General features: G+C 43.6%; 1 protein-coding gene, 1 long non-coding RNA gene and 2 other non-coding genes across 4 annotated transcripts in view; 2 read left to right on the top strand and 2 right to left on the bottom strand.

Annotated features, from left to right (window-relative positions):
* LOC103626570 (microtubule-associated protein futsch) overlaps positions 1-14,385 on the top strand; it is a 16,435-nt gene extending 2,050 nt beyond the window's left edge. The window contains exons 2-7 of the mRNA XM_008646986.3: positions 51-9,221; positions 9,810-10,439; positions 10,530-10,781; positions 11,240-11,578; positions 11,697-11,954; positions 12,028-14,385. Coding sequence (XP_008645208.2) covers positions 51-9,221; positions 9,810-10,439; positions 10,530-10,781; positions 11,240-11,578; positions 11,697-11,954; positions 12,028-14,085 — 12,708 coding nt within the window. The 3' untranslated portion in view covers positions 14,086-14,385. The remainder of the gene's footprint in view (positions 1-50; positions 9,222-9,809; positions 10,440-10,529; positions 10,782-11,239; positions 11,579-11,696; positions 11,955-12,027) is intronic.
* On the bottom strand, positions 11,289-27,977 carry LOC109939930 (uncharacterized). Its single transcript, XR_002262307.1, has 2 exons — positions 27,755-27,977; positions 11,289-11,686 (listed from the first exon to the last, which is right to left on the bottom strand). It is a non-coding gene; the product is annotated as an uncharacterized lncRNA (long non-coding RNA).
* TRNAS-GGA (transfer RNA serine (anticodon GGA)) lies at positions 19,328-19,414 on the top strand. Its single transcript has one exon. It is a non-coding gene; the product is annotated as a tRNA-Ser (tRNA).
* Positions 20,611-20,683, bottom strand: TRNAT-UGU (transfer RNA threonine (anticodon UGU)). The gene has a single exon. It is a non-coding gene; the product is annotated as a tRNA-Thr (tRNA).

Below are 27,977 nucleotides of genomic sequence, written 5' to 3'. Positions count from 1 at the left end.
GTTGCATGAAATCCACTATTTTAATCCATATTTATCTATAATTTTCCCAGGAAGTCCCAGTGGAAGCTGTGGTTTTGGGAACATTCCATTTGCATGCACACCCAGAAGGCAAGCTTTCATCTCTGATGGATATCAAGAGCATGGGAGAAACCATCGATTCAACTGAAGGAACGTTGAAGATTCCAGAGGATCAAGTTTTAGTAGAAGCACCCTCTGATGTCCAACTTCCTCCAGAACATAATCTAAATGGTGAAGCATCTTCTTTGAATGGCCATACAGACAAAGAAGAGAAGGTTTCAGTCGAGCAGCCACATGACAATGATCAGGAAGAAGCAGAACTAGATCAGAACAACAGAATCAACAAAGAAGATGCGGCTGATGGTTTAAGTCATGGAGAGAGCACAACAGAAGACAGCTGCCTTCTGAAGCACAAGAAAGATGAAGAATCCAAGGGTGATGAACAACAAGATTTAGGTGTTACAGTGGATGATGACTTGGTGCAGGAAGACACGCTGAAAACTGACAATGCTATTGAGCAAACAGATGATGGTCAGCAAGACCAGGATCAAGAACCTGAAAAGGCAAACGAGAACACAGAACCTGCAAGCATCGCAAACAATGACGATGTTGAGATTGTAGCTGAGACACCTACTGGACTCCAAGCTCCTGTGGAGTCACGTATGAATGATTCTGATGGCATTCCGGAGACTATTGATGAAGAGACAGAAACAGATGAACCAGCTCAGGCAGATGGCGTTGTTCATCCTGAAGACGTGGCCAAAGTAGAAGATCAACAGAGTCAACAAGATGACACGGTGGATGCAGATGTGGCCCCAGAAGAGGTTAAATGTGAAGAAACTGATCAGCAGGAAGAGAAGCCCAAATCTGAAGCTCATGAGCCAACGATTGATACTCGAGAAGCGTTGAATCAAGAACCTGCTGAAGAAACTGATGACTCGATGAATAAAAAGATTGAAGAAACTGCACACCAGAGGAACATGGCAGCTCCAAAGGAGACAACACTAGAACATGAAGCAACAATGAGTGCTACACCAGTAAATACACAAGTGCAGGACCAGGAACCATTAGAAGAAATAGAAGATACCGAAAAAGGAATCCAACCAAGCAGTGGTTCTGGGGATGCAATTCCAGAAGATCAATCTAATTTAAGTGTTACTATAGACAATGACACTGTGAATGAGGATACAGTGATAGGTATTGAGCAACAGGATGATGGTCAGCAAGATGAGGATCTAGAACCAGAAAAGGCAACTGAGGATACACAACCTGCAAGCATGACAAACATTCCCCAGGTTGAGGTTGTAACTGAAGCATCTTCTGGAGTCCAAACTCCTGGGGACCTGAATCTCAACAACTCTGATGCTGTTCCAGATACTATTGATGCAAACACAGAAACAGATGAGCCATCTAAAGCACACTCTGTTGTTCATCCTGAAAAGAAAGAGAGATTTCTAGAAGACGCAACCACTGAGGAACCTACAGAAGAGGTGGTCAAAGTAGAAGCTCAACAGAGCCAGCAAGCAGATGTGATGGATGCAAACATGGTGCAGGAAGAGGTGCCTAAATCTGAACATGCTGATGAGCCAGCAACTGATGCTTTTGAAGTGCTGAATCAAGAATCTGTTGATGAGCCAGCAATTCAAGCACCTGTAACTATTCAAGTGCAGAACCAGGAACCATTAGAAGAAATAGAACTTGCTGAAGCAGTTGATACTGAAGCAACAGTGCAACAAAGCAGTGCTGCTTTTGAGGAGTCGGTTCCAGAACATCAATGTAATTTAGGTGCTACACATAACACAGAGCAGGAAGACACGCTGGAAGCTAGTGGGCAATCAAAAGGAGGTCAGGAATACCAAGACCTAGGACCAGAAAATGCAACTGAAAACACACAACAAGCAAGCATGACAAATATTCTTGATGTTGAGGTTATAACTGAAACACCCTCTGGAATTCAAACTCCCATGGAGATCAATCTGGTTATCTCTGATGCCATTCCAGATGCAACTGATGGAAACACAGAAACAGATGAACCAGCTAAAGCACACACTTTCGTTCATCCTGAAAAGAATGAAGTCTTTCCAGAAAATACATTTACCACCAAACCTACAGCAGAGGTAGTCAAAGTAGAAGATCAGCAGAACCAGCAAGATGATGCAATGGATGCAGAAGTGGTGCTGGAAGAGGTGCCTAAATCTGAACGTGCTGATGAGCCAGCAACTGATGCTCTTGAAGTGCTGGAATCTGTTGAAGAAACTGATGACCCAATGAATGAAAAGACTGAAGAAACAACCCAACAGAGCAACATACCAGCATCTGAGGAGACAACGGCAGAATATGACGCGACAAGGGAGCCACCTGCAAATAATCAAGTGCAGAACAAGGAACCAGTAGATGAAAGAGAATCTACTGTAGAAGAAAGAGAAGTTGCTGAAGCAGTTGATACTGAAGCACCAGTGCAACAAAGCAGTGTTGCTTTTGATGAGGCAGTTCCAGAAGAGCACCATAATTTAGGTGTTGCAAATAACACAGTGCAAGAAGACACAATGGAAGCCACTGGACAAACACAAGAAGGTCAGCAATACCAAGATCTAGGACCAGAAAATGCAGCTGAGAACACACAACCTGCAAGCACGGAAAACATTCCTGATGTTGAGGTTATAACCAAAGCACCTTCTGAAATTCAAAGTCCTGTGGAGATCAATCTGGACATCTCTGATGCCATTCCAGATACTAACGATGGAAACACAGAAACAGATGAGCCAGCTAAAGCAAACACTGTCGCTCGTCCTGATACGGAAGAGAGCTTTGCAGAAGATACATCTACTGGACCTACAGAAGAGGTGGTCACACTAGAAGATCAACAGAGCCAACAAGTTGATGCAAAGGATGCAGACGTGGTGCAGGAAGAGGTGCCTACATCGGAGCACACCGATGAGCCAGCAACCGATGCTGTTGAAGCGCTGAATCAAGAATCTGATGAAGAAACAGATGGCCCAGTATATGAAAATACTGAAGAAACAACACACCAGAGCAACATGCCCGCATCTGAGGAGACACTACCAGAAAATGATGTGACAACAAGGGAGCCATCTGTAACTATTCAAGCACAGAACCAGGAATCATTAGAAGAAAGAGAAGTTCATGAAGCAGTTGATACTGAAGCAACAGTTCAACCAAGCAGTGCTTCTTTTGAGGAGTCAGTTCCAGAACATCAACATAACTTAGGTGCGACAAATGACACAGTGCAGCAAGACACACTGGAAGCAACTAAGCAAACAAAAGGAGGTCAGCAATACCAGGATCTAGGACCAGAAAATGCAACTGAGAACACACAACCTGCAAGCATGGCAAACATTCCTGATGTTGATGTTATAACCAAAGCATCTTCTGGAATTCAAACTCCTGTTGAGATCAACCGGGACATCTCTGATGCCATTCCAGATGCTACTGATGGAAGCACAGAAACAACTGAACCAGCTAAAGCGCACAGTATCATTCATCCTGAAAAGAAAGAGAGCTTTCAAGAAGATACATCTACCGCAGAACCTACAGAAGAGGTGATCAAAGTAGAAGATAGACAGAGCCAGCAAGCTGAAGCAATGGATGCAGACGTGGTGCAGGAAGATGTGCCTAAATCTGAACATGCTGATGAGCCAACAGCTGATGCTCTTGAAGTGCTGAATCAAGAATCTATTGAAGAAACCAATAGCCCAGTGAATGAAGAGACTGAAGAAGCAACCAACCAGAGCAACATGCCAGCATCTGAGGAGACAATACCAAAATATGACGCGGCAACAAGGGATCAACCTGTAAATATTCAAGCGCAGAACCAGGAACCAGTAGATGAAGGAGAAGCTACTGTAGAAGAAAGAGAAGTGGCTGAAGCAGTTCATACTGAAGCACCAGTGCAACAAAGCAGTGTTGCTTTTGAGGAGGCAGTTCCAGAAGACCAACATAATTTAGGTGTTGCAAATAATACAGTGCAAGAAGACATGATGGAAGCTACTGGGCAAACAAAAGAAGGTCAGCGATACCAAGATCTAGGACCAGAAAATGCAATAGAGAACACACAACCTGCAAGCACGGCAAACATTCCTGAGGTTGAGGTTATAACCGAAGCACCTTCTGGATTTCAAACTCCTGTGGAGATCAATCTGGACATCTCTGATGCCATTGCAGATACTACTGATGGAAACACAGGAACAGATGAACTAGTTAAAGCAGAAGGTGTTATCCATCCTGAAAACAAAGAGAGTTTTCTAGAAGATACATCTACCACAGAACCTTTAGAAGAGGTGGCCAATGTAGAAGATCAGCACAACCAGCAAGCTGATGCAATGGATGCAGACGTGGTGCAAGAAGAGGTGCCTAAATCTAAAGCCGATGAGCCAGCAACTGATACCCTTGAAGTGCTCAATCAAGAATATGCTGAAGAAACCAGTGGCCCAGCGAATGAAAAGATTGAAGAAACAGCCAACCAGAGCAACATGCTAACATCTGAGGAGACAGTACCAGAGTATGACACAGCAACAAGGGATCCACCTGTAAATATTCAAGCACAGAACCAGGAATCATTAGAAGAAAGAGAAGCTACTGTAGCAGAAAATGAAGTTGCTGAAGCAGTTGATACTGAAGCACCAGTGCAACAAAGCAGTGTTGCTCTTGAGGACGCAGTTCCAGAAGATCAACATAACTTAGGTGCTACAAATAACACAGCGCAGGAAGACACGCAGGACGCTATTGGGCAAACAAAAGAAGGTCAGCAATTCCATGATCTAGGACCAGAAAATGCAACTGAGAACACACAACCTGCAAGCATGGCCAACATTGCTGATGTTGATGTAACAACCGAAGCACCTTCTGGAATTCAAACTCCTGTGGAGATCAATCTGGACATCTCTGATGCCATTCCTGATACTACTGATGGAAACACAGAAACAGATAAACTAGTTAAAACAGAAGGTGTTATCCATCCTGAAAAGAAAGAGAGTTTTCCTGAAGATACATCTACCGCAGAACCTACAGAAGAGGTGGCCAATGTAGAAGATCAGCAAAGCCAGAGAGCTGATGCAATGGATGCAGACGTGGTGGATGAAGAGGTGCCTAAATCTGAACATGCTGATGAGCCAGCAACTGATGCTCTTGAAGTGCTGAATCAAGATTATGCTGAAGAAACCAATGACCCAGTGAATGAAAAGACTGAAGAAACAGGCAACCAGAGCAACATGCCACCATCTGAGGAGACAACACCAGAATATGACACGACAACAAGGGAGCCACCTGTAAATATTCAAGCACAGAACCAGGAATCATTAGAAGAAAGAGAAGCTACTGTAGAAGAAAGTGAAGTTGCCGAAGCAGTTGATACTGAAGCACCAGTGCAACAAAGCAGTGTTGCTCTTGAGGATGCAGTTCCAGAAGATCAATATAACTTAATTGCTACAAATAACACAGTACAGGAAGACACACAAGAAGCTATTGGACAAACAAAAGAAGGTCAACAATACCATGATCTAGGACCAGAAAATGCAACTGAGAACACAGAACCTGCAAGCACGGCCAACACTCCTGATGTTGATGTAATAACCGAAGCACCTTCTGGAATTCAAACTTCTATTGAGATCAATCTGGACATCTCCGATGCCATTCCAGATACTACCGATGGAAATGCAAAAACAGATGAACTAGTTAAAGTAGATGGTGTTATCCTTCCTGACCACAAAGAGAGCTTTTCTGAAGACACATGTGTTGTAGAACCTACAGAAGAGATGATAGAAGTAGATCAACTTGGTCAACAAGCTGATGCGATACATGCAGAGGTATTGCAGGAAGAGGTGCCTGAGATGATAGAAGTAGATCAACTTGGTCAACAAGCTGATGTGATACATGCAGAGGTATTGCAGGAAGAGGTGCATAAATCTGAACAGTCTGATGAGCCAGGGGTCGATGCTCAAGAAGTGCTGAACCAAGAATCTGCTGAAGAAACTGATGGCCTGGTGAATGTAAAGACTGATGAAACTGAGCACAAGAGCAACATGGTGGTCCCTGATGACACAATTCCAGAACATGATGCACAAACGAGAGAGCCACCTGTAAATATTCAAGAACAAAGCCGGGAATCAGTAGGAGATGCTGAAGCAGTCAATACTGAAGCAGAAATGCAACAAAACAGTGTTGCTTTTGAGGAGACAACTCCAGAAAACCATGTAGCAACCTCAGAGCCATGTTCTGAAATCCAACATGCACATCATGTGGAACCAGAGGAAATCAATGGCCCTGAAGATGGCAAAGATGATGAGATCACCAACATGAGCAGCAGAGAATATCTAGTTCGAGATAATGTTCTGCAGAGTGGACCAATAATAGATATACAACCAGTTCAGGAGTTGGAACAAATTAAAACGGATGAAGCTTCTAACCAGACTCATGCTGTTATCTTCAATGACCTAGCTCAGGAAGATGCTACAGCAACAAGTGAACCACAAGTGACTGAAACAGAACTAAAGGACATTGAAGCCACTGAAGCTGAAGAAATCACCAAACTTGACCATGTTACTCATTCCAAGGAACTTGCAGTAGAAAATGATTCAACAGCAGATGAACCACATAAGGGTGAAATCCATCAAACTCTTGAACAAGATTTAGTTGAAGTTAAGGACACTGGAACTTACCATGAAAAAACAATATCTACTTCAGAGGACACAGTACAAGATAATTTGACAGAAGATGAGCCAAGTTTTGGTAGTCAAGAAGTAGATGATGCAGAGTCAACAGAAGAAACTAAGCAAAACATAGCTGAGAATATTGCAGAAGTCTCTGATGTGGCGATTGTTGATGACGCAATTGAACAGAATGTGCTACAGACTGAGGATATCGTTGAAATGCATAAACAGGAGCTGGAACGAGAAGAAACAGAGAGAATAGAACCTGTTGAATCAGAGGAAGCTTCTGATCAGAGGAATGATGCACCATTCGATTATTCAGCTCGAGAAGATAATACAAAGGAAAGTGAGATACAGCAGACAGAATCAGCAACGGAAACAAATGAAATTGAACCCACTGAAATTGAAGCAGTTCCTCGAGAAAGCAATACCTGTGTTTCAGAGGAGCCTTCTCAAGAAGATCATATAAAAGAAAGTGAAACAAGTTTTGACAATCAAGAAGTGAACATCACAGAATCTTCAGAAGTAAATGATAGTCACAAAGATATAATATCTGGAGGAATCTCTGACCCAAGCAACACAGCTTCTGCTGGGGATTCATCTGAAGGAAGCAATGTCCCTGAAGGCGAGCCACCTGAACAGGCTGTGCAGGAACTGGGATCAGAGGAGATAAAGAACACTCAAATTGATGAAGTGAATGAAACATCCCTTGAAATGAATGCTACTGTCTTTCAGATACCAAGTCAAGAAGAAAATCCAGACACAACCAAATTGCATGAATCAACAGAGGTGAGCAACATTGAAGCCACAGAAATGCACGGAAACCCCCACCAAAGTGATCTGGCTGCTCAGTCAGAGGAGCAAACAACAGAAGGAATATCAAGTGGTCTGAAACCAGAATCAATTGAAGGTAATGATACAGAAGCCAAAAAATGTCAAAGTACCTCTCAGGAAAAAACAATCTCTGCCTCTGAGTCTGTCCCAGAAGATGCAACCACTGAACCAGATGTTGATCACCAACAACTTCAGGATCAAGAATCTGCCAAACTCAAGGAAACCGAAGCTGATAAATTTCAAGAAATTGTCTCATCTAACACTCTTTCTTCTGAGGAGTTCACATCAACAGAACCAAGTTCTGACACCGAAGCAGACAATTCACAGTTAGCAGAAGAAACTGAGGACACCGAAATTGTGAAAAGTAATACTGCTCTTGCTGAGGCAGCAGCTCCAGAAACAGATGCAACTGCTGATACATCATCTTTCCATGAGACAGATCTAGAAGAGAACAAGGACACAGGAACAATTGAAACAGAGGATGGTATGGTATCAAGTGACTATACATCAGAAAAGATGGACACGGAAACCATGGAGACTGAAGCAGTCCCTCATGATAGTAGTGATGCAAATATAAAAGAACACACTGAAGACGATACTTCAACACCAAATGCCCCACATGCTGGTACTGAACCTGTTCATGAGCTAGAATCAGTTGAAGTCAGCGCTGACACAACGGAACATCCAGGAGAGACCCATGACTCTGCTTCTGATGAGCTTACTCCAACAGAAGAAAATACAGCAGTAACAGAACCATCTTTTAGTACACAGGAAGTGCAGAATCTGACATCTCAAGAAATCAAGGACAGCGAAGATGACAAAACTGATGAATTCTCAGATATCAATAGCTTTCCTATTCCTGGAGAGGCAGACCAAGTACCAAGAAGTGAAACAACTCCTGATGTCCAAGAAGTGGAAGAACTGGGTTTAACAGAAGAAACAAGAGACATTGAAGCCATAGAGCCTGGAGATCAGCAAGAAGACATAGTTTCTACCCTTGAGAAGCCAGAAATAGACGGTGAACCAAGTGCTGATAATCAGCAGGTTCATGAGGACAAACTACCAGAAGTGGAAGACAATAAAGCAATTGAAGCTGAAGCCTCCAAGCAAAGTAATATTGCCACTCCTGATAATGCAGCTGAAGAAAGGAATGAACTGGAAAGTGATCCAGATCCATATGCCCAGCCAGCAGAACAGGTAGAATTATCCAAAGACAATGAGAACAGCCAGCTTGTGAAGACAGAAGAAACCTCAGACCAAAGCAATTTTGTCGTCCTTAGAAGGACTACAGAAGATTCTGTTGCAAGAGAAATTGACCCACCTGTTGCCATTAAACAAGAGCAACCAGTGGAAGAAATCAAGGGTGTCGATGCCACTGAAGCTGAAGAAGACTTTCGTACAACCCAAGCTGTTGCAATAGAGAAACTAGCTTCAGTCAATAAAATAGCAACAGTAGAACCGACTTATGATATTCAGCGAATGGATGACTTGGAAGCAACAGAGGAAAAGAAGCACGCTGAAGCCATTAATGAAGGAGATCAATCCAATATTGCTGTTTCAGAGGAACAAACTCCAACATATAATGGAGAAACACCAGAAGATCATCATGTAGAATCAAATGAAGGAACGATGGGGAATGAAACTGACAATATCATTTTGGCACACGGAATCAAAGATGAAATACAGAAGTCAGCAGAACTAAAGGTATATGTATTCTGTACAACCTCCCTTAGCAAAAATGCTAGATCAATACAAGATGTAGGTACTGGCGTACTGCTCAATTAGAATTTAAAATAACTGGGAACACCTAGCATTACTGCAGCATTTTATCTGTATGAGGTGGATAACAAGCTGTGACATCCATCATCTTATATAAGTATAAACACTATCTGATTATAGATTGACTAGAATCATTATATTACATGAAGGAGTCCACCAAACAAAGATAAAATTTTAACAAATTTCTGTCAGACTTTTTCATTTCTTTGGCACGCATACTATTCAGTTGGATCAACATAAAAAAAGCTTGACTTTGGAAAGCTGAAATATATATTGTAAAGTATAAATGGAATAGTAAAGGTATAACTATTGCTAGCCAAGATGAAGTAAGCTATTCTAAGTTGTATACTGCAAAGAAAGAAAAATATCAGTGGTGTTTGTATTTTGTACTCCTGTTTTTTCTTCTTAATGCAATGATACACAGCTCTCCTGCATATTTGAGAAAAAATATAACTCTAGTTCTTTGAGATTGGACATAGCTTGCAAGACACCTCACTAGTGTATCTTATACAGGACGGTCCATGTGATTTGTCTGAAACTGTTTTAACAACTCGGAGAAGTGAGAACATGATTGATGAAGATAATGTTCAAACTTATGGCAATGATACAGTAGAGGCTTCAAACAGTATCCATCAAGTCAAAGAAGAGCCAGATGCTGGAACCGAACATAATTCAAGCCAAATGATAAGTGAATGTAGTGGAGAGAACGAAACTCATGTCCAAGATAGAGATGTAGACATGTGGATTCTCACAGAAGGTGTCATTGCAGAAGCATCACAGGCTTTATTGGAAAATGATCCTCAGGCAGCACAAGATACTATAGAAAAGGATGATACAACGAAAAGTAGTGAGCCAATCAGTGATCACGATAGCAGGCAACATTGTGATGTAGAAGCACTTCAACAACAAAGTTGTGAGACAGAGGCCTTATCCATTTTGGAACAAGATGAGGCTCTGCAAAAGATTGACTCAGATCAAAAGCAGAAAGAAGTTGAGGAGATTGAAAGTCAGAATGATGAACTTCAGGTAGATGAACAGAAACATGAAGACAAGAGGGATGATTTAGCCAAAGAACCACTAGTGGAGTACCAGAATTTCGAAAACAGAGCTTCAAACAACACAAAAGACAATGATGCATTCAAGGTAAATAAAAGGACATTGTATGTGTTACCTTTTCTAGATTTCTTTAATCAGAAACAACGAAAAACAAATTTTACCATTGAAACCCTGCAGGTTGAACAAACAGAGGCAGCCAATAGTGAGATTCTCAAGAATAAAGCCCTACATATATCCAAGGAATCCACCCCAAGCATTATGGCTATGAAGGTTGAAAACATTAAGGAAACAAGTGAAGGAACTGAAGAAGATGATGCTGCCAAAAATGATAACAAAGATGAACAGGAGAATGCAGAAAATGTTGATATAGTATCAAAAACTTCTACTAATGAACAAGGCCAAACAACTGATGAAATTAGAAAAGAAGAGGTCAGTTCAGACTTCAGAGTTTCACCAGTGACGTGTGAAAACTTAGATATATGTTCTTTTGTAAATCGTATTAGTGTTGGATTACCAAAGTTCAAAGTGATAAATTTCCAGATTAGAAATGTAGAGGGGGAAACTGAAAACGCTTCCTTGTTATTGATCTAGAACGCCACCATTTTTTCTTGAGAAAACACTAGATGTCAAAACTCAAAACTACTCTTAGCCCACTCTTGAGAAAACGCTTCCCGTACAAAACATGTTCTCTTATTCGCTCCTCAACCATATGCAATCTCAGTGGGCATCATCACCCAGTAAATTTCTGCAGTTTCCAACGGCCTGACTCTTAAATTAGATCATTATGCATCAGAAGTTCCAGAAGCATTCATTGCTAGCAGTTCTCTGTTAAAATAACATCATAATAATCTGAGCAATGAGCTATAGCTGTTATATTTGTTGTGCAGGATCCTGTTCACATCATTCAAGCATCAGAGAAAGAGATCGCAGATGAAATAGAAGAAAGTAAAGAAATACATGAAGACAATGCTATTTGTCATGATAAATTACAGACAAATTCTGAAAAGGAAGAGTCACCTCAACCGCATTCCAATGAACCATACAATGTGGATGCTAAAATTGATGATACAACATCTCTATGCGAAGAAATAATCCATGACAATACAAGTATAAATCCTAGAGAAATTGAAGAGATAGGAGAAAACAAAGGACCAGACTTCACTTCTGAACCTTCTGTAGAATCATCCATACAGAACAATGTTGAAGACTCAAGCAGTCATCACAAGGTCAGTCCTAATACCCTTCAAGAAGTAACGCTCTTATAAGCCTCGAAATTCATGTTACCAGTTTTTCTGATCAAGTCTGTTCTTGGTAAAATTCTATTCCATTTTTTTCTGCAATCAGGTTGAAGATGAAAAGCTTTCAATGTCTGAGAAAAATGATGTAGATACTGAAGCTATGCAAGAAATAAATGATGAATCTGGCGCGGATATAAACCAAACAGAACAATGTCAAGAAGAAATTACTGCAGATGATGTTCTGCAACTTGAAACAGAAGGAAATTCATTTGACAAGATTGAAGAGACTGCTTCAAATGAGGAAACAGAGACTAGTACAGCAGCCACTGAAGCAGTAACGTTCAATGAAGATATTACTGACAAGGTCAGTATGTCAGCAGTTCTTAAATATTTTGGGAGTTATATATTACTAAAGTAATTTTCATTTTCCCGTGTAGGTTAGCGGAGCTGATGGAGCACCGTCTAACGGAAGTCTCAAGACCTTTACTGACACTGGAAGGGATATTGATGTTCCATTGGTAATTACAACATCAAAGGAAGAAAGTGTGAACGACACTATGGAAAACCTCAATCTTGACCTTCCTGGACATCAGGCACAGGATGGCAACACCGCTGAAAAGGTGCTCAGCTTAGAGGAAAGAGAAAGAGAGATGCCTTCATCAGAGAAGCTCCTTCAAACTGAACCAGGAGAGAATCAAATTCCCAATGAACAGGATGAAAAGGACATACGAGATGAGAATCAAACTCTAAAAGAAAAGGATGAAGATGACATGCAAGATACAGAATTTGGAGAGGCTAAGAAAGAAGTTCAACAAGAATTACCTGTCTCCCATTTTCTGATGAATCTAATATTGGGAAAAGAGAGCAGTGATGCAAATGAAGATTCAGAATCTGAGGCTGCAAGGAAGCAAGGTGAAGCGACAGAAGATGACAGCTGCACGTTCATTTCTGAACAAGAAGAAAGTCTGGGGTCACTTCCTACAGAAAATAAGGTGGATGACAATCCCACCTTTGTTGAACAAGAAAAACATGAAGTTAAATGCTCTGAAGAAACACAGGAAATGGTCGAAGAACAAAGTGATGATCAGCTGCACACAGAAAGATCAATTGAAATTGATGAGGATATCAAAAAGAACACTCGTGCTTTAGAAATACCAGCATACCAAGACAATCCCCAGGATGGAATTTCTGGTGAATTGCAGACAGAAGAAGCAGCTGGTGTTTCTACAAAAATGGTAACTAGAGATATTGATATTTCGAGTGTTGTGCTGGACAACAGAACAGTTGGTACTGTGTGTCAGGAAAAAATGGAGGTATCAACAAAAAATGAAAATGGAAGCTTGAGGAGCAGCCTGAATGACTCAACAAACACAATGGCTCCCCAAGACGATACTCTAGGAGAAGGACAATCAAGGCTCGTGCTTGAACCTTTACCTGAAGACAAAAGTGTTGATGTAGTTTCTGAGCAAGCACCTTTGTTGACAGAATCAGGAATGACTGACGCGAATGACTTATCTAGCGATACTACAAGTGCTCAAAACCCTGTGTCTACAAAACCCACTGAATCTGCCAGAGTTGAGGCCACATATTCTACTGATATTCAACTGGAGAATGAAGAAGTAGATAAGAAAGAAGAGGACCAGCATGCAAACACAACCAAAGATGAAGTTTCTAAAGAGATTGTAGAAAGTTCACATATAAATCTGCAGAAAATAACAAGGCCTGAAGAAAAATCTAATGAGCTAGAAACTCAAATTACCGAACCAGTTTGTGACAGTCAGGCAATTTTGGCCCATGAAAAGGAAATATCTGAAGAAAACTTTCCAACAGCAGTCGAAATTCAGGCTGATGGTCCAAACATGCAGATCAACCAAGATAAGCAAGATGAAGCTGCTGACATCGAAACTGAAATGAAGCCAGAAAAATTAGGGGAATCTAATTTTCAGGAACACCAGGACAATGGTACTGAGCAAAAGTCTCCTAAAGAGACTGATGAAGGAGACCAGCAACTTGTGGCCAAGAAAGAGATTCTGACCCAAGAAATGGATGTGCATGAGACAGTTGAAAGACCTCAGCAAGCAGTTGAAAGTCCTCAGCAAACAGTGAGCATAACATCCAATGAAGACCAGGAACTGTTTGATTCAAAGGTCCAGGAACGTGATCTCAATGTAGTTTCACCCAGAGAAGCTTCTGAGGCTGAAGAAAACTTTGTGGACGTAACCAAGCCAGAATTCAGCACAGATGAAGAACAAAGTCCAAAGGCTGATGCAGAAGAGAAGATTTATGACGAGAAGATAAAGGACATAGAGGGAACTAAGAATTTAACTGATGAAGCAGCAATAAAAACTGAAGCACCAGGAGCAGCCCAGAAGACACGTAAAAAATATAGCCTATTGTCTGGCGTGGGATCGAAGGTAAAACACCAACTCGCAAAAGTGAAGAAAGCCATTGTAGGCAAACCTGGGCACACAAAACCAGTATCTCCGACGGCATAAAACTCCAGTCACCTTAGAACATGTACATTATTGTATTGTTTGTAGTCTTGTGAGCCATTTATTTCGGTGGTAGTGTTTGCGATGGGCTAGGAGAAGGTCCTCTTCACAACCATAGCATTGGAATTCTATGATGTTGCACATGAAACACCCCCCCCCCCCCTCGAGAGTATGTTGAAGATGTTTGTAAATATGTCTAGTGTGTAAATTCAAGTTTCCCTGAAACTTTGAGGTAGAATCAAGGACATGTAATTGGTCAATTGTTTGTATTCTTCGTTGAAATGCACAAGCAGTTTGTGGTCATGATGCAGCTTGCAGCATATTCTTCACTTCACTCAAGTGCTCCTGGTCTGTTCAGTCCCTATCTGAGTTTAAAATGGGACAATGCAATTCCAATCAGATCATGATGATGAACAACTTGATATGAAAAATAAAATGATTAAAGAATTTGGCTTAAATGGATATAATGTAATCACTAAACTAATGAAGAAGCTAGATAAAAGAAAAGCAAGCCTTGATGCTCAATAAGACCTACTCATCCTTAAAAAGGAGATAAACCTAGAGCTTCAAGGATTGCTATCCAATAAAGATGAAATGCTTGAAGTATTGACTAAGGAAATGTCTTTAGTCAAAATAACTATAGAGGATAAAGAGAAAAAATAGGTTTTGCTAAAACCTCTATAGTTAGTCTTGCAAATGAAAATGAAGCACTTGAATCAAGCTTATTAAGCTTAACGGTTCAAAATCAAAAACTTCAAGTGGAACTTGAAACATGCAAGAACTTCACCACTTCATCTTTAGTGGCAGAGTCTAAAGCTAGTTCCTCCAACTGTAATACTTGCAAACATTGTTCAAAATATCATGCTTTCTGTTGTTTGACTAACCATGCAAGAAAGAACAGCTCAAAGGTTGAAGTCAAGCAAATATTGAAGAAATGCTCTAGTAATGATGGGTTAAAGAAAGTTAAACCCAAGTACAAATCAAGCCCAACAATGGGAAAAAGGGACTTGGGTACAACTCATACAAGGTGAACCCTAGCATAGAGCACAAGGGGTGGAGATCCCACAAGTTCATAGAAGGAACTACCCTATATGATGCCTTGGGAAGGATTCACTCCTCAATTTTTTTTGAACAAACGCAGGAGAGTTGCGTGTCATTATATTAAGAAGAAGAAAAAAACATAGGGGAGACAAGACTTGTCAACCCCTAATACAAAGGCCCCTAGGCCGAGACCCCCCTGACATTAACACAACGCGCCACGCACACATAGCAACAACCCGACCAAAACAACCACCAGCAGGCAAACTGCTAGGGTCCCTTAGGGAGCTGGCGCAGGAGGAGGTCCTGCAGAGCTGATGCACCAGCCAAGCACCAAACGCTGCCCTCCTCAATCACAGCACTCTGAACTCGCTGGGTGCAGGGCACAACCCCCTCAAAAACACAAGCATTACGGTGCTTCCAAATCTCCCAAGCGACCAAAATGATCAAGGAATTAAGACCTTTTCTTAGACTCTTCTCCACTTTCTTGATACTTTGGCACCACCAATTTGAGAAACGAGTGCATCCAGGCTGAGGTACAATGGCTAGGAGGCCTAAATTGTGTAGTATGGTCGTCCATATTTGCCGAGCGAACACGCAGGAGACAAGAATATGCTGGATGGTTTCCTCGGCCTGATCACACAGAGGGCAAGCAACTGGATGGGGAAGACCTCTTTTTGCCAGTCTATCAGCTGTCCAAACCCTGTTTTTGATTGCCAACCATACAAAGAATTTGCATCTTAAGAGGGCCCAGGTCTTCCAGACACGTTGCCAAGGGCCAAAAGGGATAGAGCCAACAAAGAGAGCATCATAGGCTGATTTGCTACAATAAGTACCATGAGCAGAGAGGCGCCAGATGTGTTGGTCTGCGATGTCAGGTTGTAGAACTACCCCATCAACCAAGTTCCATAGCTGCAGATACTACACTAGGACCGTTACAGACAATCCTCCCCGAATATCTGACACCCATTGATGATTTGTGAGCCCCTCGGCTATTGTTCTTCGCTTTAAATCCCTTCTAGAAATCATTTGGATCAGGGTTGGACAGTGTTCAGCCACAGTTTTACCAAGGAGCCAATGATCAGACCAGAACTTCACAGATTCACCACTGCCTACCACTGAGGTAATAGCCACATCAACGAGGGCCTTTGCATTACGGTGCACTCGGATAGGGAGACCAGCCCATGGCCTTGACGCGTCAGTCTTCTGTAACCAAAGCCACCTGGCACGTAAGGCCCATCCAAACATCTCCAGGTTGAGAATACCCAGACCACCATACTTGAGAGGCCGTTGGACAGCTTCCTAGGACAAAAGGCAGTTACCTCCCTTTGCGTCACCTTGTCCCTTCCAAAGAAAGCCTCGTCTCCTCTTACCGATTGCCTTAAAAACCCATTTAGGGAGTTCTAATGCAAGCATAAGATAGATAGGGACAGAAGACAGCACTGTCTTAACCATGACAAGACGACCAGCCCGGCTGAGAAGATTGGCTTTCCATCCTGGAAGTTTATCAGCAACTTTATCAACAAGCGGCAAGAGATCAGAGTTAGCAAGCTTACGGATTGATAGAAGAATCCCCAAGTGCAGGGAATTTTTTTGTAGCACATGGTAATAAGGCAGAAATGGTGGTCAGCTCATTCGCTCCACATTGAATGGGTGTAACAGAACTTTTGGAGATGTTCGTTTTTAGCCCTGTAGCATGACCAAAGATGTCTAAAATGCTGATAATTGCTGAGATATCCTGATGAGAGGGCCGCATGAACAAAACAACATCATCAGCATAGAAGGAGATACAATGTTTGGCATGTTGATTTGCAATCGGCTACAGGATATGCTCCCTGAAAGCATAACTGACCATAGCATTCAAAGCCTCCATGACAAGGATAAACAGCATGGGGGACAAAGGATCGACTTGCCGAAGACCCCTATGATGCAGAATGTATTCCCCAGGCTCGCCATTGACAAGGATCCGTGTAGAGGAAGTGCAAAGCAGTAGACTAATAAGGTTGCACCAGATTCGACCAAATCCCAAGTGTTTTAACATGTCAAGCAGGAATGGCCAGGATATTGAGTCAAAGGCCTTGGAAATATCCAACTTCAGCAGGATGTGAGGCTCTTTTGTGTGGTGTAAGGATCTGGTAAGTTGCTGCACCAGTAGAAAATTGTCTTGTATACTCCTTCCTTTGATAAAGGCACTTCGGTTGATAGAGACCATACTTGGCAGGTGGGGTGCCAACCGAGCTGCTAGCACTTTGGTTACCAACTTAGCAAAGCTGCGAACAAGGCTCGAACGGCTCTCTCGACCGCTACAATGTCTATTGGGTCCTTTGGGGCTTCACACAGCGCCTCGGTGGACTACGACGAGACCATCAGCCCCGTCGTTAAGTTCGCCACCGTTCGAGCCGTCCTATCCCTCGCCCACTCTTAGGACTGGGCGATCCATTAGCTCGATGTCAAGAATGCCTTCCTCCATGACACTCTAACGGAGACTGTCTACTGCAGCCAGCCCACCAGCTTTGTCGACGCTGCTCGCCCAGATCTGGTCTACTGACTGAAGCACTCCCTGTACGGCCTCAAGCAGGCACTGGTACAGTTGCTTCGCCTCCTACTTGGCCTCCATCGGCTTCGTTGAGGCCAAGTCAGATACGTCCCTCTTCATCTACCGGTGCGGCGACGACACCATCTACATCCTGCTCTACGTCGACGACATTGTGCTCACAACATCCATCACCGACCTTCTACATTGCACGATCGTCGCCCTTTAGCGGGAGTTTGCGATGAAGGACCTGGTGATCCTTCACCACTTCCTCGCATCACCGCCGAGCGCCGGCCTCAGGGTCTCTTCCTCCACCAGCGCCAGTACGCCATCGCTATCCTAGAGTGGGCTGGCATGTCCGACTGCAAGTCCTGCTCCACGCCTGTCGACACTCAGGCGAAGCTCTCTAAGGATGACGGGGCCCCGGTCGTCGACGCGACGTCCTACCGGAGGTTGACCGGTGCCCTTCAGTACCTAAACTTCTCCAGGCCTGACAACGCCTACGCCATTCAGCAGATGTGCTTGCATATGCACACCCCACGGAAGCCCCATCTCAGCGCTCTCAAGCGGATCCTGCGCTGCCTCCGCGGCTCTATCGACTACAGCCTTCTCCTTCGACCCTCACCGACATCAGAGCTCGTGGTTACACCAACACTAACTGGGTCGGCTATCCCGACACGCGCCGGTCCACTTCCGATTACGTTGGGCGCCAACCTTGTTTTCTGGGCCGCCAAGAGCCAGCCTGTTGTCTCTCTCCAACGCAGAGGTCGAGTACCGTGTTGTGGCCAACAGTGTGGCCGAGGTCTCCTGGTTGCGCCAGCTTCTCCAGAAGCTCCACAGCCCCTCTAGTGTGCCACCCTCGTCTACTGCGACAACGCCAGCGCGGTCTACCTCTCCACCAATCCCGTTCAGCATCAGCGCACGAAGCACGTGAAGGTCGACCTGCACTTCGTCCGCGAGCGTGTCGCCGCCGGTGACGTTCAGATTATCAGCGTCCCACCACGCTGTAGTTCACCGATATCTTCACCAAGGGGCTGTCGTCGAGTGTTTTTGCCGAGTTTCGATCCAGTCTCAACATCTGTACAGGCTAGAGTCAGTGGCGGAGGGCCCGTTATGGCCCACTATGGCCCACGCCATACCTAAAATTTTCAGCCCATCCCAATATATGAGCCCTAACTCCTCTCTCACATCCAGTCGGCAGCCGCCTGCGCGCCTCGCCCGCTCGTGATTGCCGCCTCCCTCGCTCGAGCCAGCCTCGCGCGCTCGAGCAGATGAGCAGTGTGGTTGAACCGCCATCGCGACATCGCCGTAGAACGCCCAACGCTCTCCCTCCGCCTTCTCGACCTCTCCAGTCTCTAACTCCCGCTTCCCAACCTCCCGTGCGGCGTGTGCCATGCGACCGCCGGCCGCGGGCCACGACCCTCCTGGCGCGTCATGTCGCGTCCGTGTGCCCGTGTCGTCGTGCGGTTCTCCCCACTCCCCTGGCGTCCTCTCCAGTTGTCCAGCAGGATTCCTAGTAAAAAAATACAGGATCCTTCCACTTAGATGAAAAGGAATTTTTCCATCCAATCCAATAGAGCCATGGAATTCCCGAGCCGTTGTGGTTGTACCTGTATTGCAGGAATACGAAAACTCGCTATTCACTCAGTTTATTTTCCATAATAAGATTATGTAGGAAAGATGGTCGAGCGGTTCAAGGCGTAGCATTGGAACTGCTATGTAGACTTTTGTTTACCGAGGGTTCGAATCCCTCTCTTTCCGTTTCTCTTAATTCATCAATGTTAGCGATCACAATGTATCAAATTAAATAACAATTTATTCCAACAATAATACCTTTAATTAATAGAAATTCTCTATAGCAAATTACTGTGGTATGTAAAATACACATCGAGGAAATAAAAAAAAAAGAAAAAAGTATCCTAGGGTTAATCTATTTCTGCTAGGTGAACGGGAAAATACGAATTAAGAGCCTTAGGTCGATTTAGTTCGGGGAAAGGGGAAAAAATTCTATGAACCTTTCCTTTTTTCGTTAAGTTCAAGTCTGGCGAGAATAATATTCTACAACTAACAACTCATTTATTTCGAGACCGACCCACTTCCTATCTAGAATTTTTTTACTAGTCCTTTATATTGCAATGTGTCAACCGTCAAATGCTTTGGTAATTTGCCCGGATCGGATGAAGCAATATAATTTTGAACCAAACGTTTTGATCGTTGCTTATCCTTCGTAGTAATAATATCTCGGGGTTTGCAACGAAAGCTTGGCATATCAACTATACGACCATTAACTAAAATATGTCTATGGTTAACTAATTGTCGGGCCCCAGGAATGGTTGAAGCCATACCCAATCGAAAAAGGATATTATCCAAACGCATTTCAAGTAATTGTAGTAAAACCTGACCTGTGGATCTTTTTGCTTTTCCAGCGATATGTACATATCTAAGTAATTGTCGTTCTGTCAGACCATAATGAAAACACAATTTCTGTTTTTCTTGAAGACGAATACGATATTGCTCTTTTTTCCAAGAATGGAATTTCTTTTTCTGATTACTTCTGGATTTAGGCGTTTTTCTAGTGAGTCCTGGTAAAGCTCCCAGACGGCGAATTTTTTTTAAACGAGGCCCTCGATAACAGGACATGAAGACTCCTTTTTTATTTTATTGAAATTTCATTTTACACAATAAATTTCGTTCTATTTACATTACAGAATACAACGAAATTCAAACAGAATTAAACTAAAGGATAAACAGAGTAAAATCTACTAAAGTAACACAAAAAATGGAGTAACACAAAAAATGAAATTTCATCAACATCTGGATTTTTTGTATATATATTATTTATTTTTATGCTTTGTATCTAGCAAAATTGTAAGGTAAAACGACATAATAGACCCTGGATTCCCCATTTTATTCGGAGAAAAAGAGAATTCTTGTTCATAGAACATCGATAGAAAAAAAGCCGACTATCGGATTTGAACCGATGACCCTCGCATTACAAATGCGATGCTCTAACCTCTGAGCTAAGTGGGCTTACATAGCAGGCTGGGATGACTGCCACTAGAGATGGGACTATTCTCCTCTGCATATCAAAATACACGCCTAATGCCGGAACAAATTCCTCATTCCCTGATTTATCAGATTGGTTAAGAAATGCAATGACTAATGTTGGCTTTTGATATGGAGAGGAGAATGGTCTATCATACACCCCTGATAAGTTGCTAGTAAGCAATGGAGCCAAGCTTACCTCGTGATGAAGTAAAGCTCTCAGGTCTCTACCTATTTCTTTAGGAGGAATTTTCTTCATGTCAATTGTTTAGGTATCCACTATGGTGTTTGTTACTCTAGATGAAACAGAAACTTTTATAAATCTATGGCATTTGATCGTTTGTTATTCTGGAACATTCTTGCTTCCACTTTGCATGACAACTTATATTTGGTTAAATTGCTAATTTGGTATGCACTCGATAAGTTTTTCTTTATTTGAGGTACTTTTTAATGATGTTCTTGTACTAATTTTTTCTTTTGATGCAATGTGTGAGTTTTGCCCACAGCCATACCTTATTTTTTCTGTCGTGCTCCACCACTTGCTAGAGTTGAGACTGCGAATGTGTTGTTTACGTTACTATGTATATCTCCATTGTAACGAGCCTTGGCTCACAACACTCAGCTATATATATACACTCCTAACTTGATTAGGGTTAGGATTCCCATTCTCCAACTGTAGCAGCAGTAATAACTATAAACCGGCCAAAATGAGGAGAAACAATACAAAAGTATGAGTACAAATGTATGGGTCCAGACTCGTCGGGAACAGAACAAGCAGCATCGACTCATGCCGTTGGACGGAATCCTCAATGTCGGTGGACAAAATTGTTAGGATTTATGGGCTTGGCCCAATTAAGTTATTCAAATAAATCCCAGGAAAATCTCAAAAGCCCATATAAGTGGATGGCAAAGGGATAGGTGGAACCAATAGCACCATATTGCTAGCTCTTGTGGAGTAGAGCTAGCTTAAATATGGAAGTCACACTCACTCACCAAGTCATGGATGAGAGGAGAGAGTGTGGAGAGCCACACGCGCGCGCGCGCTCGCTCGCCTCGCCTCGCCTGGCCTGGCCTGGCCTGGCCGGGCCGGGCCGGGCCGGGGCGGGGCGAAGGGCGCGGGCGCACGACATACGCGTGAATGGTCCGCCGAAATCCGGCCCCTCGCCTTGCGGGGGCGCGGCTACCTTTTGCCGTTTGATTTTTTGGTTTCTTGGCTGTTACGCTTATCCTAACCGATCGCTACAAAATCTCAACTGATTGCGAGATTTTCGTGGGCGGATAAGCACGGGGGGTCGCGGACTCGACCCTATAAAAGGAGCCCGGCAGCCAGCCTCCAAATCATCCCCAGATCCCAATTCGCTTTCGCCTCTCTTCATAGCTGAGCCGCCTTTTAGTTCCCTTCGTCCCGACCGCAGAGGTGCATCTGCGATCAGGAGAGCAGGTCTCCGGAACCCTTCGTCTTCTAGATCCTGCACCGGGAGAGGGCGAATAAGGTTTTTGGGAAGCGTCTTCACGCGACTGCTCGTGATCTTCTGACATCGTCGACTCAGCTGATCCTGGCGCGCGCCAACAATCAGTAAGTCTAATCAGTACGCATCATCTGATTTGGCTTTTATTTCAGTTCTTCTGATTTGGTCATGATTTATATTCGGAATTTAGATTGGAATTTGTCTAATTATTCAACAATCCAAAAACCTTATTGTAGACAATTTCCTAGTTTTTCTATGGCTGCTTTTGCCGACGCGCTGAAGCCAGAAAAGTTTAATGGTATGCACTTTAAGAGATGGCAAGTCAAGGCCACGCTCTGGCTTACTGCTATGAATGTCTTCCATGTTAGTAAAGGCAGACCTGAGGGTCCACTGACTCCTGAACAGGAGAAAGAGTACGACCATGCCAATACTATGTTCACGGGAGCCGTTCTTAGCGCCCTTGTTGACCGTCTGGTTGATGCGAATATGCAGTACACAGACGGGAAACAGTTGTGGGATGCACTTACTACTAAGTATGGTGCATCAGATGCTGGCAGTGACCTGTATATCATGGAGAGCTTTCATGATTATAAGATGGTTGATAATCGCTCTATTGTAGAGCAAGCTCATGAAATACAGTGTATAGCCAAGGAGCTCGACCACCTTAAGATAGTCCTTCCTGACCGATTTGTGGCCGGATGCATTATTGCAAAGTTGCCTTCTACATGGAGGAACTTCGCCACAGCTCTGAAACATAAGAGACAGGAGATATCAGTTGAAAATCTGATAGCGTCTCTGGATGTTGAGGAGAAAGCTCGGGCTAAGGACACGGGATCTAAAGGAGGCGAGGGCCACTCCAGCGCCAACATGGTTCAGAAGAACCACAACAAGGGCAAAGGAAAGCCAAAATCTAACAAGCCCAACAAAACTACCAACTTCAAGAAGAAGAAGAACAAGGCTGAATTGACATGTTTCGCATGTGGCGAGGCGGGTCATTTTGCCAAGGATTGTCCCGATCGAGCGGATCGCCGTGGCAAAAAGGGCAATGTCAACACAGTGGTCGCTAGCAATGAGGAAGACAAAGGGTATGGTAATTTACCTTTCATCTTCTCAGTATTTCAATCACCTAGCTAGTGGCTTGATACTGGTGCTAATGTTCATGTGTGTTCTGACATCAACTTGTTCTCTTCTTATCAGGGCGCCCGGGATTCTTCCGTGCTAATGGGGAATGGGTCACATGCTTCTGTTCATGGCGCTGGCACGGTGGATCTGAAGTTTACTTCGGGAAAGATCGTGCAGCTGAAGAACGTGCATCATGTCCCTTCTATACACAAGAATCTCGTTAGCGGAACCCTTCTATGTAGAGATGGGTTCAAGGTAGTTTTAGAGTCCAATAAATTAGTTGTGTCCAAGTCTGGACAATTTATTGGTAAAGGCTATGATTGCGGAGGCTTGTTCCGCTTTTCTTTGTTAGATTTCAATAATAAGTCTGTGAACCATATTTGTGCTAATGTTGATGATCTTGCGAGTATTTGGCATTCTCGTTTGTGTCATATTAATTTTGGCTCTATGTCTCGGCTTGCAACCATGAGTTTAATTCCGAATATCACCATAGTCAAAGGTTCTAAGTGCCATAGTTGTGTGCAGTCGAAGCAACCTCGAAAGCCTCATAAGGCTGCTGAGGAGAGACACCTGGCACCACTAGAACTCATACATTCTGATCTTTGTGAGATGAATGGTGTGTTGACAAAAGGTGGTAAGAGATACTTCATGACATTGATTGATGATGCGTCTAGATTTTGCTATGTATACTTGCTAAAAACTAAAGATGAGGCTTTAGACTACTTTAAAATCTATAAGGCTGAGGTTGAAAACCAACTAGAGAGAAAGATCAAACGTCTTAGATCAGATCGTGGTGGTGAGTTCTTTCCCAAAGTCTTTGACGATTTCTGTGCAGAACATGGCATTATTCATGAGAGGACTCCTCCCTATTCACCCGAGTCAAACGGGATTGCTGAAAGGAAAAACCGTACGTTGACTGACCTGGTGAATGCCATGTTAGACACTTGTGGTTTATCTAAGGCATGGTGGGGGGAGGCAGTCCTGACTTCATGTCATGTTCTGAATAGAATTCCTATGGGCAAAGAAGAGAAAACCCCTTATGAGAAGTGGGTTGGGAGAAAACCATCACTTTCATACTTGCGCACTTGGGGGTGCATGGCGAAAGTCAATGTACCAATTAATAAAAAGCGCAAGCTTGGTCCAAGGACAGTGGATTGTGTCTTTCTTGGATATGCTTCGTGTAGCATAGCATATAGATTTTTAGTAGTTAAATCTGAAGTTCCTGATGTGTATGTTGATACTATTATGGAATCACGTGATGCTACTTTCTTTGAGCATATATTTCCAATGAAAGACATTCATAGCAATTCTAGATACTCTTCTGAGATAATTCCTGAACATAATACACCTATTGAGAGTTTTGAACAGCCACATGAAATTGTCCTAGAGGAGGATGACAATGATGCTCCTAAAAGGAGCAAGAGACAAAGGGTTGAAAAATCCTTTGGTAATGATTTCATTGTGTACCTTGTGGACGATACTCCTACTACCATTGCAGAAGCATTTGCATCTCCAGATGCAGATGATTGGAAAGAAGCAGTTCATAATGAGATGGACTCTATTCTTTCAAATGGTACGTGGGAAGTCACTGATCGACCCTATGGATGCAAACCCGTGGGTTGTAAGTGAGTGTTTAAAAAGAAGCTCAAGCCTGATGGTACAATTGAAAAGTACAAGGCTAGGCTTGTGGCTAAAGGCTATACTCAGAAAGAAGGAGAAGACTTCTTTGATACTTACTCACTTGTTGCTAGAATGACCACTATTTGAGTACTACTTTCTTTGGCTGCCTCGTATGGTCTCCTTGTTCATCAGATGGATGTAAAGACAGCTTTTCTTAATGGAGAGCTGGACGAGGAAATCTATATGGAACAGCCTGATGGATTTGTAGTAAAGGGTCAAGAAAGCAAGGTGTGCAAGTTATTGAAATCTTTGTATGGTCTGAAGCAAGCACCAAAGCAGTGGCATGAGAAGTTTGACACTACTCTAACGTCTGCAGGCTTTGCCATTAATGAGGCAGACAGGTGTGTATATTATCGCTGTGGTGGGGGCGAAGGAGTTATATTGTGCTTATATGTTGATGATATATTGATATTTGGCACAAACATTGATGTGATCAATGAAGTCAAGTCTTTTCTATCAAAGAGTTTTGATATGAAAGATCTGGGAGAAGCTGATGTGATTCTAAACATCAAGCTGATTAAGGCAGATGGTGGGATTACTCTCTCGCAATCTCACTATGTTGAAAAGGTTTTGAAGCGATTTGGCTTCTCTGAGTGCAAACCTTCTCCAACACCTTATGATCCCAGTGTGACACTGCGAAAGAACAAGAGAATTGGTTTAGACCAATTGAGATACTCTCAGATTGTCGGTTCACTCATGTATCTTGCTGGTGCAACAAGGCCCGATATCTCGTTTGCTGTGAGCAAATTGAGTAGGTTCATGTCAAACCCCGGGACTGATCATTGGCATGCACTTGAGCGGGTTATGCGCTACCTGCAAGGTACAATGAGTTATGGAATTCACTATTCTGGTCAGCATGCAGTACTTGAAGGATATAGTGATTCGAACTGGATATCTGATGCAGACGAGCTTTAAGCCACCAGTGGTTATGTCTTTACTATTGGTGGAGGTGCGGTATCATGGAGGTCATGCAAGCAGACCATTTTGACGAGGTCAACCATGGAAGCCGAGCTAGCTGCACTTGACACAGCAACCGTTGAGGCAGAATGGTTGCGTGAACTCTTGATGGACTTGCCGGTGGTTGAGAAACCAATACCAGCTATCCTTATGAACTGTGACAATCAGACATTGATTGCTAAAGTGACGAGTTCTAAGGATAATGGAAAGTCATCAAGACATGTCAAAAGACGATTGAAGTCTGTCAGAAAGTTGAGAAACTCCGGAGTTATAAGTGTGACTTATATTTCAACAGATAAAAATCTGGCAGATCCTTTTACCAAGGGACTACCACGTAATGTGATAGAAATCGCATCGAGAGAGATGGGTATGAGACCCGAATAAAGTTGCCATGGTGGAAACCCAGTCTATGTGATCGGAGATCCCGTGAATTAGGTCCTGGGAAGAACAAGCCATTGGTGAACTGAGGAGAGTAACTTTTGACCCTCTCTAAGTAAAGATGCAATACTCTCAAATGTTGTAAGGCAGGTTGGCTTTGTGCCTTAATGTGTTCTGTTGGCTTGTATTAGCGAAGATGTTGTCCTGCAGAACATTCTTTGAAAGAACACACCTATATGAGTTAGACTGTCTAACGTCGCAGTCTATGAGATTTGGGTGATCTCTAGTAAACTCATGAAGAGACCTTGGAGTACGACGTATATGCTCCACCCGAGAAGGGGACTACTGGTAGCCAAGTACTGGTCATGACTTCAAGTGAAACCCATTCACGCAAAACTTGCAATTCAAGGCATAGTCCATTGTCCAAGTTGTGGGTTGGTGTAACTTGGAGTTCTAGGCGGAAGTTCAACTTAACAGTCTCTGCTGAAAAACTAGTATATTAAACGGTAGTGAACAGTGGCGAAAACTGCAGATGGGCATTTGAGATCTGGTGGGGGATTGTTAGGATTTATGGGCTTGGCCCAATTAAGTTATTCAAATAAATCCCAGGAAAATCTCAAAAGCCCATATAAGTGGATGGCAAAGGGATAGGTGGAACCAATAGCACCATATTGCTAGCTCTTGTGGAGTAGAGCTAGCTTAAATATGGAAGCCACACTCACTCACCAAGTCATGGATGAGAGGAGAGAGTGTGGAGAGCCACACGCGCGCGCGCGCGCTCGCTCGCCTCGCCTCGCCTGGCCTGGCCTGGCCTGGCCGGGCCGGGCCGGGGCGGGGCGAAGGGCGCGGGCGCACGACATACGCGTGAATGGTCCGCCGAAATCCGGCCCCTCGCCTTGCGGGGGCGCGGCTACCTTTTGCCGTTTGATTTTTTGGTTTCTTGGCTGTTACGCTTATCCTAACCGATCGCTACAAAATCTCAACTGATTGCGAGATTTTCGTGGGCGGATAAGCACGGGGGGTCGCGGACTCGACCCTATAAAAGGAGCCCGGCAGCCAGCCTCCAAATCATCCCCAGATCCCAATTCGCTTTCGCCTCTCTTCATAGCTGAGCCGCCTTTTAGTTCCCTTCGTCCCGACCGCAGAGGTGCATCTGCGATCAGGAGAGCAGGTCTCCGGAACCCTTCGTCTTCTAGATCCTGCACCGGGAGAGGGCGAATAAGGTTTTTGGGAAGCGTCTTCACGCGACTGCTCGTGATCTTCTGACATCGTCGACTCAGCTGATCCTGGCGCGCGCCAACAATCAGTAAGTCTAATCAGTACGCATTATCTGATTTGGCTTTTATTTCAGTTCTTCTGATTTGGTCATGATTTATATTCGGAATTTAGATTGGAATTTGTCTAATTATTCAACAAAAATTAGGGCGAGAAGTGAGGCCGGCGAGATAACCTGACGTGATATGAAGACCGGACGCAGGGCAGAATAGAGATGAGCAGGTGGCGAACCGAAATGGGCGCGGGGCCGAGGAGCGAGGATGAGCATTGAGCAAGTGGCGGGCGTGCCGCGGCACACGCGAGGCGGCGATTAGGCGTCGTCCCCCGCGCCGCATTTATCCACCAGCACGGCCGTGGGAAGGCCTAGGGGTAAGGGGTGAGTCAAATGCATCAACAGC

This window comes from Zea mays, chromosome 5, assembly GCF_902167145.1.
Source record: "Zea mays cultivar B73 chromosome 5, Zm-B73-REFERENCE-NAM-5.0, whole genome shotgun sequence".
Taxonomy (NCBI): domain Eukaryota; kingdom Viridiplantae; phylum Streptophyta; class Magnoliopsida; order Poales; family Poaceae; genus Zea; species Zea mays.
The sequence above is the reverse complement of the archived record's forward strand: the minus strand, read 5'-3'. Positions and strand labels throughout refer to the sequence as shown.